At 35.4% G+C, this 22,153-nt stretch overlaps 2 protein-coding genes and 1 long non-coding RNA gene across 4 annotated transcripts; 1 reads left to right on the top strand and 2 right to left on the bottom strand.

The window, feature by feature from the left end:
* Window positions 1-1,253: 1,253 nt before the first annotated feature.
* On the bottom strand, window positions 1,254-3,647 carry LOC147389178 (uncharacterized). The gene is made up of 2 exons (XR_015170782.1): window positions 3,059-3,647; window positions 1,254-1,539 (listed from the first exon to the last, which is right to left on the bottom strand). It is a non-coding gene; the product is annotated as an uncharacterized LOC147389178 (long non-coding RNA).
* A 4,182-nt stretch (window positions 3,648-7,829) lies between these two features.
* On the top strand, window positions 7,830-11,531 carry LOC147389177 (receptor-like protein EIX2). Its single transcript, XM_086419965.1, has one exon. It carries the CDS (start codon window positions 7,875-7,877, stop codon window positions 11,289-11,291), a length of 3,417 nt encoding a protein of 1,138 aa, XP_086276091.1. The 5' UTR covers window positions 7,830-7,874; the 3' UTR covers window positions 11,292-11,531.
* A 4,508-nt stretch (window positions 11,532-16,039) lies between these two features.
* LOC147389176 (aquaporin NIP6-1-like) lies at window positions 16,040-21,339 on the bottom strand. Of its 2 annotated transcripts, none has more exons than XM_086419037.1 (5): window positions 20,493-21,338; window positions 19,968-20,192; window positions 19,687-19,881; window positions 19,360-19,421; window positions 16,040-16,993 (listed from the first exon to the last, which is right to left on the bottom strand). In XM_086419037.1, the coding sequence occupies exons 1-5, from the start codon at window positions 20,715-20,717 to the stop codon at window positions 16,792-16,794; spliced, it is 909 nt and encodes a 302-aa protein (XP_086275163.1). In that variant the 5' UTR covers window positions 20,718-21,338; the 3' UTR covers window positions 16,040-16,791. The 2 variants fall into 2 exon arrangements, with proteins under 2 accessions (XP_086275163.1, XP_086275164.1); XM_086419038.1 differs by lacking the exon at window positions 16,040-16,993 and adding an exon at window positions 17,658-18,381 and having other exon boundaries at window positions 20,493-21,339.
* Window positions 21,340-22,153: the final 814 nt, after the last annotated feature.

Below are 22,153 nucleotides of genomic sequence, written 5' to 3'. Positions count from 1 at the left end.
TAAAAGCATTATATTATATATCTCGCCCAAATCTCTTGGGTACATGTGATTCCTCACAAACCAAACATACCAGGTAAGCTGGGATAAATCCTTGTGAGCAGTTGATGATAAGTAGAAAACCCTTATTTTATTGGATCACCATGAAAACACAATTTGAATGATCTCTACCAAAGGCTTTGAATAAACTTAATGAAATGTCATCACACTAGGGGGTCCTAAATCTTGGGGTCAACTCTCTTTCTCTAAATGCAACCAAGAAAAATAGACACAAGAGAGCACAATTCCATTTGTAAAGATAAAAAATCGGATCTCGTTGATTTATCAAAATTCCTCCATCAAACTTAGATCTTTGCATCAATGCTTGTTCAATCAATCACAGCAAAATATAAAATATAGAAAGAACAACAATTCTGTTCCTTTTAAATAGATAAAAAAAAAAGTCCTAATATTAAGATAATAAATCCTTATCTCTCTAAGATCCTTACTACAAATCAATATTTATCCAAATAAGGTAATTCACTATCAATTAAGAATACTTACAATTTAAGCTTAGTTTCCTTATTAGATAATATCAGATCTGAAAGTGCTACCTTGGGTTGAGGTTTTAAGCTCAAACTCAACTTAATTTCCATATAACCTGTTCCAAGCTCATCCATCAATCGGGTTAGCCTGCCCAAGTTGCAACCCTAATGGATAGTGACTCCAAAATTCTATCTAATAAAGACCTTGTATGTAAAAAAGACAAATTGACTTAACTCTTATGTGACAAACTAGTTAATAAGAATCCCGATCATATGCACCCAGAGTGGAGGATTGAAACCCTCCTCCCACACCTCAACTCATGCCACGTATGGCACAATCCAAGTAAATTATAAAAAGAAGATATTTTAGGCATCAATCTCTTGGATTGTGGTTTAGTGGCATTCGTTGAGGTGTGGGAGGAGGACTTCAATCCTCCGCCCTGGGTGCATAAGATCCAGACTAAATAACAAAGACTTTGTAGCATTCCAAGTCTCTGGTGGGCTTAACACGTCTAGAATTTTAACATCTAAAGCGTTTAATCATTAATAGCATTCCAAGTCTCAGTTGGCAGGCTAAACATGTGGCGCCCCGCCGAACACTAACACAAATCCCCATGTCATATTTTAAGGTACGAGGTGGCACCTCGAAATTTCGGCATGGTCTCCTCTGTTTATGTTAGCATTCCAAGGCGATTCAACCTGCACCTGATAAACGACATACAATCCTGCATATAACAAACAAAATATAATACTAGCGGAAGCCTATATACGTCTAATAATGTCCGATAGATCAGAGTGCGGAAGAAGAAAAATTATATACAGGATTATACAAAATTCCTCACTCTAACATAATTCCTAACACTCAAGACAGAATCCATAAGACTACCTGGAGAAACTGACACCACTAGGGGGTATAGCCCTAATACTTACCAGGTGACGGACTCTGGTTGTCTATCTGACCAACCAGATGATCCTCGCTCTTGTTCTACATCTGCCTTGCCAAACTTCGGATCTGAAACTAAAAAATGGAGAAGGAAAGGGTGAGTAACAATGGTTACCCAGTAAGGAAGCAACAATTTCTGCCAATAACCTCTCCTAACATGAACGAATAAACATACTGAATCATTTTAAAATAAACAAAGTTTTACAGAAGAAACCTACGATTAACTGGTATATATAGCCAGGGATGAGCAACTAAACATTTTAAAACTCACATTACATCGATCAGCAGTACTCACTATAACATTCTCTTTTTATACAAATCTAATTGATCAAATGGAAATAATAAACATGCATTTCATTTTATATATCAAAATAAGCAACAGATACATAATACACAATGGTGGAGTATTGGAATTAGAGTGTTGGGATTCACGACTGGATCGCTCCCAGTCGGGACATGATGTTACAATTTCTCTCTGGCTTTTAGTTCCTGATTTTGTGGCCGGTCGCTGCCCTTACCACGTTTGGTTGACCATTTATCCGGCTCAGGCTGGCCGTTTGACGTGACCGTAAGCAATGGGTCTCTTTTCGATGTGTCAGAACGTTCGACTACTATAGATTGTTAGTGATCACTGACTAATCATCTTCGTCTATGCCTATCAGGCGTGCAAGTGATTCCTAAATATACAAACCATTCGTATACGACCACCTTTACATTACAAGTTCACTGGTAAAGATAGAGAGGAATAAACCCGGATTCCAGTTGTGACTCCACTCTCATACGCGTCCCATACCACGTATGAGTTTGGTGGTCCCTACCGTACATCCCAGGATAGTACACCACTCCGGATGATATGACGCACTATCCCTTCAGGCATTCACAAACTCTTTAACAGCTCACAAAATAGCTACATATATATATATATATATATATATATATATATATTATTTTCATTTGAAAAAAAAAAAGAAATTAACAATACAAGGTTGAGAATAGATATCCAGTTTCCTACCATGCAAGTGTGGCCACCCGGCCTAAAATAAATAACATAACAGAGCGCCTCGCGCTAACAGAAAGTAAATAAACATGCAACCAGTAACATTATCCCTGGATATCCGTTCACCAACCTGCATACAACACAACAACGTAAAATGCAGACATCACCCCTCAGGTGTGACTCTGACATTTTACCGTTTCATACCCTTTTTTCGACTTTTACAGTTTTCAATCTCTTCATAAAATATCTATTTTCTGATATTCATCAACTCAATATGAGTTCATTGAATATTAAATCACATTTTTCAACTATAGAATTTATTTCTATCAATAATATTGAAAAAAATACAAATTTCATATCAAAACGGGATCCGAGCAGTGCACAAGACCCAATTTATGGCAATAACCCGTTAAAACACCCTACCCACGTATAATTTATTAAAAATACAATTAAACATATCAAACATGCAATTTCTGGCGTGAATTTTTGAAATAACAAAATAATTCTATATTTTAAAAATACATCCAAATTTTTCGATAAAATCCTAAATGCAATTTTCACAATCTAGATTACTAATAGAAATTGAGAGTTCCTTACAATCACTAGGCGACGGAATTGAAGCACGTGCGCGGAAATCGAGGCGAACGGCACGGAAATCGAGACGGACCGAACTTCGAAGCGGTTGATTTTCGAAACCGGCCCGGTGGTTTTGAAGATCTTGATGTGCTCGTCTCTTCTCCCTTCTATGGCGAAAGACGGTTTGACCCCGAAATCAATGAAAACCGAGGTCGAAGTTACGAAAATCTTCGTATAAAAATACGGCTGATTTTTGACTATACGGGGTGAAAAATACGAGAAAACGGAAGGAATTTGGTTGGGTTATGTAGAGAATGAGGCTGCGAACGTTTCTCCCTTCTGCGTCGAAAGACGGTTTGACCCCGAAACGGACGAAATCCGAGGTCAAAGTTTCGAAATTTTCGTATCCAAATACGGCTGATTTTTGACGATATCGGGTGAAATAGAAAGTGAAACGAAGAAAGGTTGGGTGGGTTTTGTAGAGAACGTAGCTGCGGACATTTCTCCCTTCTACGTCGATCGTCGACGACGAACCGTTTGTGAGAGATCTGAGGTGGAAGAATCGGAGGAAAATCAAAATTTCTTTTTTTTTTTCGTTTTTTTTTTTCGCACTGTTTGGACGAGTGGGGAAGATGAGATAAATTTTTTTTTTTAATATTATTTATATAATATTTGGGACGAATTCGGTATTCGCCTATTGTTTTGATCGACGATAACTTGGTCATTCGGTCTCCAAAACTGACAAACGAATACTGTATTTCGCCTAATTTTTCATTCCGGATCTAATGGTATAGTCAATTTCTACAAATTATGTCTCCATCAAAAATTTACATTTTTGGCCTGACGTGACCCATAAACTTGATGTCGTTTTCGTTTTTGGCGATAATTCAACTTCCTGATCTCCAAAAATGACAAATAAATAGTCTATGTTGAATAATTTTTCGTTATGAAACCAATGGTATGATCGAATTTTAAAAATTATTACTCCAACAAAAAGTTACTGTTTTAGCCTGGTCCGACCCGGTAATCGAGGATTTTGCAACTTTTATATTTGGACTCACATTTGAGCGTGCTTACAGGCTAAACTATGTTTTTCGATCATTTTGAATCTAATGGTGAGGTCAGATTCTATTAAAAATGATCAAAACAAGGTCCCACAATTTTACCCTAAGTCCTACTTTCAAGATTTTCTTAAAATTCTACTATTTATTTTTCTCGAGATACGAATTAAAATTTTGGGGTGTTACAAAACATTTCAAGACTTTAGACTTTTAGCATGTAAAGCTTGGACTCATTAATAGCATTCCAAGTCTCTGAAGGGCTTAACACATCTAGAATTTTAACATGTAAAGCGTGTAATCATTAATACCATTCCAAGTCTCAATTGGAGGGCTAAATATTTCAAGACTTTAGACTTTTAGCATGTAAAACTTGGACTCATTGATAGCATTCCAAGTCTCTAGTGAGCTTAACACTTGTAACATGTAAAGTCCTGGACTCATTAATTCACTTTTCTTGAGTTTGTAGCTTTTGAAACATGCATATCTACAATTAAATTTGCATAATTGGTTAACAAATTGACTCATGGATTGTGAAGAAAATATGAATGAGATGGAAGTGGCGGAACTAACAGTGTTTCTAAACCAAAAATGGCTATGCCCGATAGCTCGATTGTATTATTTGTGTTTGAGATATTTGGAATTGTAGGTCATGAACAAATGTGACGAACTCTTCTTTGATATGAACATCAATATCACAACTTGTTAGGTTTAGTACATATAAAAACTGTTCAAAATGCTAGGTGCCCTAATTAGCAATCCACCCTATTAAGTATTATTAAGTGATTTTTTGATTAAAAAAAATTACAAAGTCATAATAAAAAATGTTTTAAATTCTTCATTAACTATCAAGGAATTACATTTTTTTTTTATTATTCAAAAGTAATTATTTTCTTGTTAGTTATCTAATGTCGGCAAAAACCACACAAATGAAAAATACAAAAGTATCTTTAAAATAGAAAAATGCTTATATATATAAACAAGTTAAAAAATTAATCTGATGTTCCGAATTTCACTCAGAATGCATATGCAATTATGAAAAACAAGTAGCTATAGCACAAAGCATGACCAAAAAAAGTTAAGACTTTGGCAAGGCATCATTATTCTATGTGTAATGGGTATTAGTAGAATTGATTTTGATTTCAGCTATTGCACATCCAAACTTGATATTTTATTTAGGTTTTTAAAACCATAAACATTTAGGATTGATCCATTGACACATCCCTAATCCTAACTATATCTCAATAATTGATGTTTCTAAAATTATTTATGGTATTCTTATATTGTTTCCTGGAGAGAATATTTTTGAACTTTACCAACGTATATAGGTTAGAAAAATCGACAGGGCAAGAGCGTAAAGTTAAGTGCACATCAAGGATAAATGAAATAGTGATACTTTTGAGTTTTGACTATTACACCTTTCTCATATTAAAAATAAAAACAATTTTGACTCTTTAGTGTGTGTCATGCCATGCCTAACAAGGGTAATTTTGTAAATTAGGGATGCATTGAATATAGGGGGCTAATGTGATTGGTGGATCCCGCATTTTGTGACCAATTTTTTTTTTCAACATCAGACCAATATCATCCTCTCTAAAATGAAATACAAATTAAAGAAGGGAGTTATTATTAGTTTGAAAACTGCAGTGGCTTTGAGAAGAAAGATACAAACATAATCAAATCTCAAACAAGTTGGGAAATTTCATGTAATTAAGCGGATGAATGGTATCTCTCACCACAAAATTGGGATAATTGAATGGTTGGACTGTTGAGAAAATAAATTTTTTGAACATACTAGCTTTAAGATAAAGTATTTTTTTCATCAAAATTGAAGTGCAGGAATGACACTGGTGGCAGTAAAACCCTATGTCAATCTTGATGGAAAAAATTTCATTAAGCTTGATACTTAATCTATGCTTCATTGTGACACTTCAAGATGCATGTATTTAACATCTAAGGGTCATATAATCAAGACAATACAATTTGCTCATAGTACAATAAAGATATACAAGAGATTATATACCCCCTTTTATAACCATTTTTCTTAATTTTTGCCAATTTGTGCATTAATTTATACACATTCCTAAGCAATTGCGTGAGTGGCTAAATGATCTTATAAGCTTTCATGACTTGGAGTGATTTTGGACAAACTATTTGTTTAATACCATGGCATGGGTTTAAAATCGTTGAACTTGCCGTCATGCTGGTAAAATACCCCCTTGCTTGCCAAGCAAAGAAGAAGGATATAAGATTGTATTTTGATCACACCATGTGACACGATAGATGAGTTTGTTGAATACCTCGGGATATGCATCAATCTCTGCTCCTAAATTTGCACCATCATTACATCAAGATTCGCTCTTTAATTGTGTGCCATATGCCCATTCCATATGAAGTGTTAGTTAAATTGCATAAACGTATGTACTAAAAATACAATTCTTTCATCACACCATTTGAGACTAAAAAATTCCAAACAACAAAGACCTTGTGAGAAAAAAAGACAAATTGAATTGACCCCCATGTGAGTGGCATAACAAAATCCTTTTCTAAAGAGAGAAACAATGGGTGAAAGACTCTGCAATATTCCAAGTCTTTGGCAGGGTTAATACGTCTAGACTTTTAACATATAATGTTTGACTCATTAGTAGCTTTCCAAGACTCTAGCGGGCTTAGCTTGACTCATTAATAGTATTCCAAGACTCTAGCGGACTTAGCTTGACTTTTAACATTTGAAACTTGCTCATTAATTCACTTTTCTTTGTTTTGTAGCGTTTGAAACACGCACATCTACAACTAGATTTACGTAATTTATTGACAAGTTCTTTTTTTTCAAAAATCAGGAATCACTATAGACAGGAGATCGGGCCTGTATCTGGGCTTTACCCATTCCATAGGCCATGGTCTTGTCTAAGGAGTATCTAATATCTCCCTAAATTCTCTTTTGGCTATTGACACTCCAATTTTTACTTATACACCCACATTTCTTAAATTATTTATCACTCCAATTAACTATTAAACAACACCACTAAAAATTACACATGGAAACAAATTTAATATTTGTTTACAATAAGGATCAAGCCCATATATAATTCTAAATCATAGAAATTTTATTTTATTTATTAGTGTTGAAATAGAGTACCCAACTTCTACTTATTACACCCTAATTAAAATAAAATAAAAATTCAATGATTGAGAATAAGTAAAAGTTGTGGTGCCAATAGAAACTCTCTATATTTTCTTAGGACTTCTATGGTATAGATTTAGAATTTTATACTGACTTGATCCTTATTGTAAACAAATGTTAAATTTGTTTCAATGTGTTATTTTGAGTGGTGTTGCTTAATAGTTAATTGGAGCGTGATAAATAATTTAAGAAATGTGGGTGTATAAGTAAAAGTTGGAGTGCCAATAGCTACTCTCTAAATTTTACAAGTAGAGGCAGCTGGAGGTGTTAGATATAGAAAATTAAATTGAGGGTAGAATGAATATTTAAAAGTGCATGATGACGTGGTAACGAACTAGAAAAACTAAGGTACAAATTTAATAAAGCAAAGTTGCCTTGGAGTTGTTAGAACTCCAAGGGAGTTTTTGTAATAAAAAGGCAACAGTGAGGCCTTCCTAGTAAATCCCTCTTCTTTTATTTTCTTATGTGTCACTATCAAGGAGAAAACAAAGAAACAAAAGGTTCCACGAAGGAAAGGGAAGGGACCACCACTTTATTCTATAAATAAATAAATCTTGTTATTGTAAAAGAGGAATTAAAATTTAGGAAGAAAGTAATGGCGAGATTCATGACTAGTGTTGTGTTATTGTTCTCTTGTATGATCCACTTCACTTACTACTGCTTCAGTGAAGAAGATTCCAAGTTACTGTTGCGTTGCTTACCGAAGGAGAGAGAAGCCCTACTAAAGTTCAAAGAAGGTCTCATTGATCCCACGCATCGCCTCTCTTCTTGGGTCCTCTCCCAACAACAAGACCAAGATTGCTGCACTTGGAATGGAATAACCTGCGACAACACTACTGGACACGTCATCAAGCTTGATCTACGAAATAGCCCATTTCTTTACGATAGTAGAAGTCTGGTGGCAAGTAGAGAGGTAAATCCTTCATTGCTTGAGTTGAAACATTTGAATTACTTGGACTTGAGTTGGAACAATTTCTCTTATTTCAAAATTCCCAACTTTTTTGGATCTTTCCATGAATTGAGATATCTCAATCTCTCTGAAACAATGTTTCGTGGTGTTATTCCACCTCATCTTGGTAATCTCTCCAACTTGCTTTCTCTCGATCTCTCTTATTATTCATATTCGACTGTTATTGAAAATATGAATTGGATCTCTAATCTTTCTTTTCTTCAACACCTTGACATGAATGGAATCCACCTTTCCAATAAGGCATCACAATTCATCAACTTGCTTCCTTCTTCTTTAAAAGAGTTGCGCTTGTCTTCTTGTAAAATATCTCTCACTCATCTTTCATCATCATCATTTCTTAATAATATCACATCTCTTTCCATCCTTGATCTTAGTTGGAATGATTTTGAGGGTCCAATCCCAACTGCTCTTTGGAACATGACTTCTCTTATTTTTCTTAATCTCTTCGGCAATTCTTTCACTTCTAATCGTCCAATTCTTGATGCTTCAAGGAATCTCTGCTCATTGAAAACATTACAGCTTTCTGACAACAAATTAGCAGGGAAAATAACTGATAAGTACTTGTCTTCTCCATGCTTCATGGATACTTTGGAGTTACTGGATTTGTCATGTAATGAACTCAGTGGGTATTTGCCTAATTGGTTGGGCCAGTTTAAGAATCTAAAATACCTTTCTCTTTCATCCAATCAATTAAATGGTTCTATTCCCACATCTCTCGGCTCATTGTCGACTTTGAGAGAATTATATCTCAATGACAATCAATTGAATGGTCCTATTCCCACATCTCTCGGCTCATTGTTGACTTTGAGAAAATTATATCTCTATGATAATCAATTGAATGGTCCTATTCCCACATCTCTCGGCTCATTGTTGACTTTGAGAAAATTATATCTCTATGATAATCAATTGAATGGTCCTATTCCCACATCTCTTGGCTCATTGTCGACTTTGAGAGAATTACATCTCTATCGCAATCAATTGAATGGTCCTATTCCCACATCTATCGGCTCATTGTCGATTTTGAGAGAATTATATCTCTTTGACAATCAATTGAATGGTCCTATTCCCACATCTCTTGGCTCATTGTCGACTTTGAGAGAATTATATCTCAATGACAATCAATTGAGCGGTCCTATTCCCACATCTCTTGGCTCATTGTCGACTTTGAGAAAATTACATCTCTATCACAATCAATTGAATGGTCCTATTCCCACATCTCTCGGCTCATTGTCGACTTTGAGAGAATTATTGCTCACTTCTAATCACCTGAATGGGACTGTTCCAGAAAGCCTGGGACAACTTTCAGAGCTAAAAGAATTGGATCTTTCTTTCAATTCTTTAAAAGGTGTTGTATCTGAGGTTCATTTTGCTCAACTCTCCAAACTAGAATATTTGGATATGAGTTCCAACTCTTTGGTTTTGAAAGTTAGACCTGATTGGGTACCTCCTTTCCAACTAAATTCTTTGCGAATGTCATCTTGCGTAATAGGTCCCCTGTTTCCCAAATGGCTCCGAACACAAACTACTGTTGTTTATTTGGATTTCTCCAATGCAAGCATTTCAGATTCCATTCCAAACTGGTTTGTGAACCACTCTTCTCAGTTATACTTCTTAAATCTCTCTCACAATCAGATCTATGGCAAGGTGCCTACTTTTGTGGCGTCAAACTATCAATTTTTGTTTACTCTGGATTTGAGTTCCAACAAATTTGAGGGTCACTTACCACATTTTCCTTCCAATGTTTATATATTGGATCTCTCCAATAACTCAATTTCAGGAACTATACCACAGAGTATCGGTGATAATCTGCCTGGATTAGGGATTTTGTCTCTTTCTGATAACGTTATTGGTGGCAGCATCCCTCGTTCATTATGTAAAATGAAGGACTTACGGCTTCTTGATCTCTCAAAAAATCATTTGTATGGACATCTCCCTCATTGTTTGGGTAATTTATCCTTGGTAGTTTTAGATTTATCATCCAACCATCTCTCAGGAGTTATTCCAAATTCAATATTTGATCAATCATGGCCACAATCATTGCACTTGAACAACAACAGCTTTACTGGAATGTTCCCCTTGGCCTTGCAAAACTGCTTAGGCTTGATTGTTCTTGACCTTGGAGAGAATAAATTATCCGGGAACATGCCTGCATGGATCGGAAAGAGCCTGACATCGTTACAAATTTTAAGGTTGAAGTCGAATAACTTTGATGGTGATATTCCTTCAGAACTGTGCCATCTATCTCATCTTCAAATAATGGACCTTGCTAGTAACAATTTATCTGGAATCATCCCCCGTTGTTTCGGCAATTTCAGTGCTATGGCTTCCAATAAAACAGGGCAACTCATGCATGAGGTCAATCTATCAATTCATTACACAGATCAAATAACAGAAGTCATAAGAGGAAGAGAAGATGAATATAGAAAACTGCTGCCATTCATCATCAACATGGACCTTTCAGATAATAAGTTGGTAGGACAGATACCCGAGGAGCTAACTAATCTTTATCGACTGTATAATTTGAATTTATCAAGAAATTTTTTAACCGGAAGTATCCCAGCGAAGATTGGTCAATTGAGTTCATTGGAATCTCTCGATTTATCCAAGAACAGTCTTTCAGGCACAATTCCTCAAAGCCTATCAAATTTAACATTTTTAAATCACTTGAACCTATCATACAACAACTTGTCGGGACAAATTCCATCAGGCAACCAGCTCCAAACCCTTGATGATCCTTCGATTTATAAGGGCAATCCAGAACTTTGTGGAGTTCCATTGGAGAAGAAGTGCTTAGGTTATGTGTCGCCACAAGCTCCCACAGTTGATGAAGCAGAATCAAAAATAGGTTGGTTCCATATTGGAATGGCATCAGGATTCGTGGTAGGAAATTGGGGAGTTTTTGGTATTTTATTATTCAAAAAGACTTGGAGGTACGTTTATTTCCAATTTGTGGACGATATCACAGGCACATTGTATATGGTGATAGTAGCGTCAGTAACTCGACTGAAGAAGCGGCTCAAGTGCAACCCGGATGAAGAATAAAAAATTTTGCTTTGTTTGTTGGTCAGTCGTGTACTCTTTATATGTAGTGGCATTTATGTCTTTACATTTACAAGTATGTCTATCTTGGGTCTCATCTATTGTTGGTCCAAAGTTTACAAGGAGTTTAGAGGACTGTACTTTGAGGACTTTTTGTACAGATGGGATGGGATTTGTTGTTCTATACGTGTGTAGCTCTCTTTTGTAAGGTCTCCCCAAGTTGATCAACTCGACCGACTTGACTTTGTTTCATTAATACAATACTATTTATCAAAAAAAAAAAAGAATAATGTGTAATTTTATTAGTTTCTTTGTACAATACATATAGTTATCTTAAGAGGTCACTTAAGCCCATTGACTCAATTCAACCTTTGTAGACCTACATCGAAATTACTTGGATCATTGTTAGCAATTTGACCAACAATTCACAAATATACATGAATTATACAATAATTGATTAAAATAGCCGTGCAATTCAATTATTGATAAAATATGCCTTTTTGACTTAAAGCGAATTATTCACAATTTGTTCATCTCTTGGATTAAAACACAAGTCATATTTTTTACATGGTAGTGCATTCTTCACTCTCCCCTCATCCTTTACAGTTTCTTTAATTTTTGTTTATCTTTCTTTACTTCTTTCCCTATCTCTTTGGAATTTTTGGATGGGAGTCTCAATGGAAAATCTTATTCAACTAAGTAGGAGAATCTATGTTGTGTAGTTTTGTGTTAATAGTGCAATTTGCTTTTAATGAATTTTTATATAGTTTTTTTTTATCATAAAATGTATTTTATACTAGTTTAGAATGTATGAATTAAAATGTCTACCATAGGAATCAGCCGTCAAATGTCTAACTTTATCAATCTTAAGCAATTAATGATTTGGAATCAGTTGTTGAAAAGTTGATTTAGCAAACTACTCTGCAAATTTAACGTAAACATGTAAGAGGTCCTCGGGGGTCTTCATTGCTCGTAAGGTTACCTTGTTGAACTTCAATTGTTTTCTTGATATTCTTCTCAACAGATTTTCATTAATATCTCGATTCGACCATGTAGTTCATCGGCATACAGTCGAAATTAGACCACATCTAAAACAACAAAATTGATGCTAAAGAGTGGAGATAATCTAACTGGCAAGAATGAAAACATTGGAAATTGAAGGTGAACCAAAAGGGTTGTCTCCACATAGCATACACGAGTATCCAACTCACGACCATTATTAAAAGGATTAATCATCAATCAGATGATCGCCATCGTCAAATTAACCTTCTTCACATTAGAGCACACTTGCTTTTAAAAGCATCCCTTAAGCGTTATAAAACACGTTAGCGTTAACCAACCTACCAAAAGAATGTGCATGAAACTTTCATCACAAAGTACACAGATAAAAGGTATAACCTAACTCGAGTGAAACATCTACAATTAATAGAAATATTTTATATTGCAATGGAAAATGAAATCATGACAGTTACAAGCACACAAACAATCCTCTGCTTTTACATACAAAGAAAGGCTCCTGATTGATAATATAAGCAAATATAAATTAATCCACTAAAACAGGTTGCTTCTTTTTAGCCTCTTACCTCAGCTCTTGAAATAGTACGGACAATAGGTACGTCTCTCCAAAACTTGGATGAATAGTCTGAAAGTGATATCATAAGCAGTTGTCAATAAACTTAATCCTGAACACTAGTAAGATCGTTAAAGGGTTACTACAGAAGTGTAACAACATCATCATTATAATCAAAGCCTTGTCTCAATTCCACTCTATCTAGATCTAGAGAAATGTCTTCTGTTATTGAAAATATATTCTTATCTCCTTCTACTATCTCCATCCACATTCTTTAAGTCTTCCTCGTTCTCGTTTAGAACTTTGAACTTGAATATTTCCTCCAATTGGGGTTATAATCAATCTTTGTTGAACATGCTTAAACCATCTTCTTCCAACAGCAGTGTAACAACAATGTTACTTGTTTCATTTAATTGTGAAGTTAGAAGATCAACGCAGTATAAGGTGTCAATGGGATTATGATTTTCCAACATAGATGAACTCAAACCCAGAGGTGAGTTTCTGGATCCAATTAATAATTAAGTTGGGTTTGGGTATCTGGGTATACAATTTTTTAAATAACTATCAGACTAAATAACCAAACATTCCATAGCAAAAACCCCTTTGGGCTCAAATTTGTACACCATATCATATGTGAATATATTAGTACCCAACCCATCGTCACCTGTATGAATTCCTAATATGTAAGTTTAGATTCTTCACTGATAACTGGATTCAAAGATTTTAACATAATTTGTAAAGAAAAAAAAGTTATTTTTACCACAATAAGTTTGCCTTTGTTCTCTGGCTTTCTTGCAAGCCTTAATGCTGCAACTGTATTAGCACTAGAGGAAATCCCCATAATTGATAAGTAAGAAATGAACGCATATACATCATCATTAAGATCACCTGCTATGGGATTTCGTTACTACGGAATTGCATTATTTTGGCATTCCATTTTTCAGAACTAACAACTTTAAGAGTTGTGATAATATGACTTGCCAGGTGGCATACTCAATCGACTCCCTGACGTGACAAGTTCGGGAACCATAGATCTATATGCCTCGGACTACACGATTGCACTTCCCCATAAAAAGTGTATCTCAAGGGACCTGTGTATCCCGAGGGAACTGTACGATTCTCAAACTTGTCCACGTCAGGGAGTCGATTGAGTATGCTTGGTGAGTCATATTATCACTACTTCAACTTTAAGATGGAATATCCCTCTTTTTTTCTTACTATTATCTGTGTGTGTGTGGGGGGGGGGGGGGGGGGGGGGGGGGGGGGGTTGATTTAAAAATAATTGTCAAATTTTAATCCACTTTTTTCTTGGCTCATTATTTTTGAGATCCAAACTCCATAAACTACAATGATTGTAACTATAGTGATTTAAAATAATTGCCAAAATGGTACCAAATTCAAATTTTAATCCATTTTTTTCTTTGCTTATTATTTTTAAGATCCCTACTCCATAAACTCTAGTGATTGTCATTATAGGGTAAACCTAATGTACCACTTTTGTAATTGATCCCTTTAACGTTGTTAGAACTTAATAAGGTACAAATTTGTTGGGCCCAACCCAGGGATGGACTAGGGTTGGTCTTTCTTTATCTTGGGTTGGATTTGGATTGGAAAAGATGTAACCCTAATGATTGGATCCTTCGACTAGGAGTGCTGCTCTCACTCCCAAACCTCACTTTGGTGCTTTAGGAGCTGATCCTTCTTCAATCCTCACTTCCAAAATAAAGGAATTCGCTTCCAAAATGTTGGAATCTCATTTCTTCCATCATATTAAGTTTTTTTTTTCTTAAATAAATATTGATCTCATGTGTCTTTAGAAATAAACATTGAAAGAAAATATTGATGAATGAAGATCATCAAAGTAGAAAATTGTTAAAACATATATTGAATACTAAAAATCATGGGTATGATTCTACTTCGTGGTGGAAATATGTGGGGTCAGTCTTTCTTTCTTTCTTCTTTCTTCTTTCTTTTTTCCTTTTTTACTTTTCCTGCTTTTTCTTTCTTGAAGTTATTCTTGGTGAGAAACGGAGGCTAATCAATGAAAGAGTGAGAACGACAAGTTTTTAAAATCTTACATTGGAGTGTTTAAAATCGGATGAACTATTAGAGCATAAGATATATTGTATTAAGATGTATGAAATAAATTGGATCATTGTTAGTATATCTCATCACAAATAGAAGGTTTTATATCACGAATGATTTATGTTAATTATGATTTTTATATTAGACTTTTACCATTTTGATTGATGTAATCTCTATAAATACTTTATTAGGGTTCATGTAATGATCATCCAACAAATTTTTAATAATAGATTTCTTCATGAACCATTGGTTTTTTTTTTTTTTAATTAATTTAGGGGGAAATGTACATATTTTTAACATGTTAATGAATATAAATCGAATGTCTATATAAATCAGATTTTATATTTAATTTCTTTCTACTTTTTTTTATTTGATTGGTTATTTATTTTCTACTTTTCTTGCTTGAGAAAATAAATAAATTGAATCAACCAAAATGGATCGTCATTCAATTTGATAAATTTTGTTTCCAATTATCGATTCGGATTTTAAGACATGGATGATTGATCTTATGTCTGATTATATGGGCCCACTTTACATGGATATCACTGATTGGATCCCCACACCAATCGAGAATCGTCCTAAATCGTAAATTTGCTCACTCAACAGCTACAATTATTCAATCAAAAGAACCCTAAGACACATAAAGGGAATCTGATCTCGATAGAATATATGTAGTCACATGGAGTGGTACATAGCTCACATAAAATGACAAAGGAATTTTAAACCTACCCCTCCAGTTTCAGTCCATATTTGAGAGGCCACTGGCGTGCTCAAACTGATGACCTGCCTCGTTGACCTCGGTCTTCTCTAATGTACTAATAAAAAATGACCTAAACCGCCTCATCTTTGACCCTTAGTCAAAAGTCATACCCTGGATTGTTCTTCCCAAAATACAGTCATCTTGAACATGTTAGATCAAATATTTTACCCACATCTTCAAACTTAAGATTTTATCTACTTCAACCTTCAAATCTCAAAAACAATATAAGATATTTGAAGAAATGAAAGACAATGAATTTTGAGTAAAAGAATTAGGGATTTTACACAGGATTAAGGCAAGGTTGAAAAAGATAAATGGAAGATGAGAATTAATAGATTAAAAATAATTTGCCATAGAGGTTGAAAAGGTTCAAGATTACTGCTTTTAGAAAAAAAAAAATTGGTTGAAGATGAGGGTATTTATATCATTTTTTATTAATCAATAATAGAAGACTGATGTCAAGGAGTCATGTTATCAGCTTAAAAATAAAAGGGTATCTCAAATATTCCCCAAAACATGGATGGGTATACCTAAATCACCCATTAATAAATGAAAGCCCTACGGTAGGCCAAACTCATAGACTCTTAACTTATTCAAATAAAATATACCTCAAACACTCCTTTACTCGATCTCAATCACAACTTCTCTAACAATTCAACTACAAGACAATGTTTCCCCTAATATTCAAACAGCCATAACAAATCATTAATGCCAGACAAGGGTCGACTCTTCACACTCAATTTTGATTTAATAATATACATACTTGATTAATAAATAAGTTGAGACATATATCTATATGTATTTATTTAATGAGTTTGAACCCTATACATCTAGGGAGGAGGGTTAAAACTCCACTCCTACACGTCAAATCTTGCCACAAAGATCTGTCATTAATTAAATGTATAAAAAAAAAAGAAAAAAAAAACTTTGATATCTACATGGCAATATCTGAGGTGTGGGAATAGGGTTTTAGCCCTCTTCTCTGATTGTATACGATCCGGACTCTTATTTAAATAGGCAGATATATAGTTTTAAGTAATTTTACTATATATCCTCAGTGTTGTCACATTCATCTTGGGACACTTGCGTTATCTTCTTAGACTTCGAACCTCAGATGGATTATCTAAAGCATCACTGTCTTCTGGCAATTTGACGATAGAGTAAGCACCTGCCCCACTAAGCGCGCCAACGATAGGAGCGGTGAGGTAGACCCAAATGGCCTTGTAGTTGTTAGCAGCTATGGCTGGACCCAGTGTTCTCACTGGATTCATAGAAGCTCCAGTGGTTTGCCTTCACAAAGAACATGAACATGCAAATGTGACATAAGAATAATGTACTTTTCTCTCTTATTTTATTAATTAAGGCATTGAGGATTGTGAGACTAATGTCATTCAAACAGGCCCTTAGGAGAAATGATGTGATAGGCCTGAGGCATGGTGCATTTTGTACACATGCTTCATGATGTGAAATGTCAGATTGGTGGGCCAATAACTTTATTGCACATGATCCGAACTAAAGTTGATTAGATTATCAAAATTCCTAGTCGAAAATAAATGTTGAATTTTTTTTTGTTTTTATCCGTCCAGGCTGGGTTTGGTACTGTTTGTAGGGTTGATTTTAGTTTTTCTATCCCACAAACCTTTCTTTTTTCCCCCCAAAAAAATGCTAAACTGATTTACTGTGACACTACACTGTGCATTGTGTTGATATAGAGGTGTGCAAAGGACCATAGATTTTTTCCTTGATATACGAGTGAGAAGCATCTATAGTTCCTTGCACGCTCGCACGTCAATGCAGTCTTGTAGGAAGTTAGTATAGACACAGGCAGAGCTAGTAAAGAGTTGGTGGGGGCAATTGCTCCTACAAAACTTTGAAACACCCTTGTATTTTCAACTAATTACAGGTCCCATTTGTCCCCACTCCCTCACCTCTCTCCCCATTTGCCCCCACACCCTCACCTCTCTCCAATTTTTGCCCCAATAGAATTTTGAGACACCCCTATATTTTCAACTAATTACATGTTCCATTTGTCTTCATTCCCTCACTTCTCTACCCATTTGCCCTTACACCTTCACTTCCCTCCAATTTTGCTCCCATAAAACTTTAAGACACCCCTATATTTTCAATTAATCACATGCCCCATTTGTCCCCATTCCCTCACCTCTCTTCCCATTTGCCCTTACACCCTCATTTCCCTCCAATTTCTACCCCAACACAATTTTGAGACACCCCTATATTTTCAACTAATTATGTGCCCCATTTGTCTCCACCCCCTCACCTCTTCAATTTCTTGTTGATGACATTATCTCTTGACCTGGACTTCTCAAATATTAATTGGAAATGATTTAAATATCATTTTCTTCAATTTCTAATTAAAAACCTCTTAATTTCTCCTTAAAACCATTCATCTTCACTAAACAACTAACTATAGTTTACCCCCACTGCAGGAAAATCCTAGCTCTACCCTTGAATATAGAACAGCTCTTTTTCCATAAAAAAAATTAGTATTTGGTATGCACTCAACGACATCCAAATGCTGCAAATTACATAATTAAAAGAAAAAAATTTTGCTCTCAGAATGTGGGATCCACCAATCACATGAGTTTACTTGTATTAAATGACACTCCTAATTTATAAAATTACCCTCATTAGACTTGCCATGGCACGAGCTAGAGAGTCTGTGAGCAATGTAACAAGAAATTATGTGAGAAAAACATCACTCAAACTAGAAGGGCAAAAGTCGAACCTTTTGGAATAGCTTTCGGATCTAGCTTCTATGAGAATGTGTAAAAATAAAATAAAAAATCATGAAAATAACCGTAACTTGAAAAATCATGCTCTTACCCATGTGTATCTAGGGATGACTTATCAAACTTTTGATAAAGACATCTTTTAATGTTTTCCGACGAAGGAATATTTTAACATGAGTTGAGAGCTTTGTCACATCAATCTCTTGATTCGGCATTTAAGGTAAAAAATTTGTAGACCCTTAGAATTGTCTACAGTCATACACTGGTATAAGAAGCTATGTTTGACGGGTCCAATCTTATAGATCTATAAGATGATTGTAACCACCTGATCTGGACTGATCAGGGGCGGATTTACAGTGGGGGCAGTGGGGGCAATTGCCCCCACAAGAATTTCTAAAATCCATAGGGAGGCATTAATAATTTTCAATTTTTTTTTAACATTCTACTGCTTTGCCCCCACAGAAGTTTTGAAATTTTTTTTATTTATAATTTGCCCCCACAAAATTTTTTAACATTCTACTACTTTGCCCCATAGAAAATCAGAAAATTTTTCTATTTGTAATTTGCCCCACGAAAACAAAATCCTGGCTCCACCCCTGGGACTGATGGTTACAATGGATCAAGAAGGTTAATCTTTGACCTAAGTGGGCGCCATCAAATGGAAGATTCATCAATCATCATTAAAAAATAAAATTATTCACACAAAAGTCAATCTAAAATTTATCTTAGATCAACAAATCACACAAACTCACTTGTATTGAGGGGATTTTCAAATTATAGAATTACCCTCATTAGATTTTGTGGGATTTGAGATTCTGTGAGATTTCGAATTGACTCTTTTGTGAGTCAAAAATCTCTTTCTCTCAAATTATCATAAGGGTAAAATTGAATTTTAAAATGTTATACCCTGCAATTAGTATGTTGAGCATGACAGTGGCTCCAACAGCAATCCCAGCTAACTCTCCCACCTGCATGCAAAGAAAGACTCGTATGTCATTGTCGACTAATATTTCAGTTTAATTACCAAAATGCCCCTGCCTACACAATTCATGGAGAAAAAACTAGGTCTAATGGAATGGGGACACTAGAAGTGTGTGCACCATCAGCCTGTGATTGTGAGATCCACCTTTAAGTGGACCCCATCAACGCATGACAATTTGGAATAATCTAGAGAAAAAGTCAATAGATCTAATGGCTATGTTAGCTCAGTTGAGGGTGCTTAGAGATACTCACTGCTCTAGTGTCGGTGGCCACTGCTGTGACAACAAACATGAGGTTAAATGAGATGATGAACTCCAAAGTAAAAGCCTGACCATAACTTCCAGAAGGAACAGTAACTCCACCACCCATGAAAGGATGGAAAATTTCCTTGAGTGCAAATGAAGCACATAGAGAAGCCATCACCTGTGCTCCAATGTACATGGGTACCTGCCAAGTGGAACCCACTGTCATTCTAGAAGCTTCTAGAAGGATCTAGAATCACACAGACAAACACACACAAATTGATACATTACTTGTTTCCATGGGAAGTGTTTGAGAGCTGCAAAGGCAATGGTGACAGATGGGTTGAGATGGGCTCCTGAGATGTGGCCAGTAGAGAGTATGACTATCATGACAGCAAGACCGGTAGAGGCGGCGAGGCCGAGAAGTGTTTCGGATCCTTGTGTCTTTTGGTTCACAATTCCTGTGGCTGTCCCTGCAAAGATTAGTATGAATGTGCCTATGAACTCTGCTCCCACCTGATTTTACCACAAACCCATCAAGAAACACACATTATAGAGAAATGGGTCAGTTTTCATTTTCAAGATCTTCATATAAGAACCCATGAAAAAGTACATATAATAGACTACAAATGGGTCAGTTTTCAAGATCTTGATATAAGAAGATATAATAGAGAATTGGGTCAATTTTCATTTTCAAGGTCTTGGTATATGAATATGGGCAAAATCACATAAACTAACAATAAATAGAAGAAGAGACTCAAAAAAAATTTACAAAAATTCTTAGAGAAATTCTAGATCTACGTGTGTGTTGTTTACCTTTCGAGCAAGTGAGACCGGCGGTTGAGGCAAGGCACAGATTGTGGAACCCAAGCTTCCTTCTTCCATGGTCCATGGTTCTACACTGAAACATTTACAGCTCTTAAGAAGTGATCTTCTAACATACCCACTTCTCTCTGTCTTGAACCCACCAAAGAGAGGAGCCCCAGGTGTGCCTGGGGTGGCAGGAGTAGAAGGAGCTGATGCAACATCTTCAGACTCCATGATCACTCCAAAACAAATGGAACTAAAATAACAAAGCTTAGGCTTTAGTCTCTTATTTGTCTTTCTTTCTTTTACTATGAAGCGTAGTGAGCTTTTACAGTTATATAAGGTGTTTGACTTGAGAATCCCAAGAAAAAAAAAAAGGAGAGAAGAGAAAGTGGCTAGAACTGTGTGATGGGTGTGAGGGAGGTACTGAAAAGTGGTTGGTGGGGGCTGTTTCTGAGAAAAAGCTATTGCATTTGGGGAGTTTGAAAGATGCCTTACCTAGGAGACATGAATCGTGGTTTTCATGTCTTTGCCACTAAGTTTATACTCAATGCCGTCTCATGACTTCCCCCAATAATAGACTATACCACTCTCACCATCTTCGTCATCATCATTGTGAAGGTCAGTTTTCCACATAACCCATCCATTGTACAAGTGTCACTTTGAGATAGATTATCATGACCAATGGTCAAAGTTAGCAAATTCAATGATCAGACAGCAATATTGATCAAACCAAGAGATATTACCTTGATTGAAGACACTTCAACCCTTAATAGATCGAGACACTACTCGTGGTGTGTGTCTTACCAGTATTCTTCGCGTTGTCGCAGAGTTTGGCGCAGGGACATATTAGAGCTTTGGAGCAGGGTGGGCATTGTAGAGGATAAAATAATTATGATACTTGACACGTGTCACATATGTGTTGATTTGTGTCAAAAATCAACTAGTGAATCATCTCCTTGTGTTGTGCTTAGACTATCTATTATATATGTTGTGCTTAGACTATTTAATAGCCTCTTCTACTAATGTCCTCACTATCGTCATCTCTCGAAAATATTGAACTTATCATGTGGTAAGGTAAAGATGAAAAAAAAAAAACTATATCCTAAAAAATATGCAAATAATTTCTACTTTTTAACATGAGAGCTGCTATTGCCACACCAACTTTTACTAATGTCATATCAAATCCTAAAGAATTGTACATAGTTGGTGTGGCATTACTAAAAGTTGTTGTGGCGATAGTAAACCTCTTTAACATTGAAGAGACAAGAGGGTATCTCTCAACTTTTATGTTTTTATCAAGAGATTCTAACGCCACCCCAAAATTTATGTTAATTCTTTGGTGATTTACATATGAATTGGGGTGGCATTAGCAGAAGCTGTTGTGGCAATAGAATCTCTCTTTTTTGCCGGTATATGTTTTTATAACAAACAGTAAAACATCTTTTCATCTTAAAATATTTTTAATTACATAAGATATTAAGAACTAATGAGCATTAATCAATTGATGCATTGAAAATAGGCTGATAAGTGGACTAACATGCCTCGTGGAACCAAAGTACTCTAAAATGAATTCAACATTAATATATTTTTCCAATGTGAGGATGAGTTTTTAATAAAGTTTGGATCTTATTGTACTCTATAGTAGGGTTTGACTAAAGGGTATTCTA

Source organism: Akebia trifoliata, chromosome 12 (assembly GCF_017979445.1).
Source record: "Akebia trifoliata isolate Shusen 1 chromosome 12, ASM1797944v1, whole genome shotgun sequence".
Taxonomy (NCBI): domain Eukaryota; kingdom Viridiplantae; phylum Streptophyta; class Magnoliopsida; order Ranunculales; family Lardizabalaceae; genus Akebia; species Akebia trifoliata.
The sequence above is the reverse complement of the archived record's forward strand: the minus strand, read 5'-3'. Positions and strand labels throughout refer to the sequence as shown.

Coding starts and splice junctions, on each gene's coding strand:
- LOC147389177 (XM_086419965.1), top strand. CDS start 7,875: ATGGCGAGATTCATGACTAGTGTTGTGTTATTGTTCTCTTGTATGATC.
- LOC147389176 (XM_086419037.1), bottom strand. CDS start 20,717: ATGGAGTCTGAAGATGTTGCATCAGCTCCTTCTACTCCTGCCACCCCA. Junction 19,882..19,967: donor AACACTTCCCATGGAAACAA/GTAATGTATCAA, acceptor TCCACTTGGCAG/GTACCCATGTACATTGGAGC. Junction 16,994..19,359: donor CTCAACATACTAATTGCAGG/GTATAACATTTT, acceptor TTCTTTGTGAAG/GCAAACCACTGGAGCTTCTA.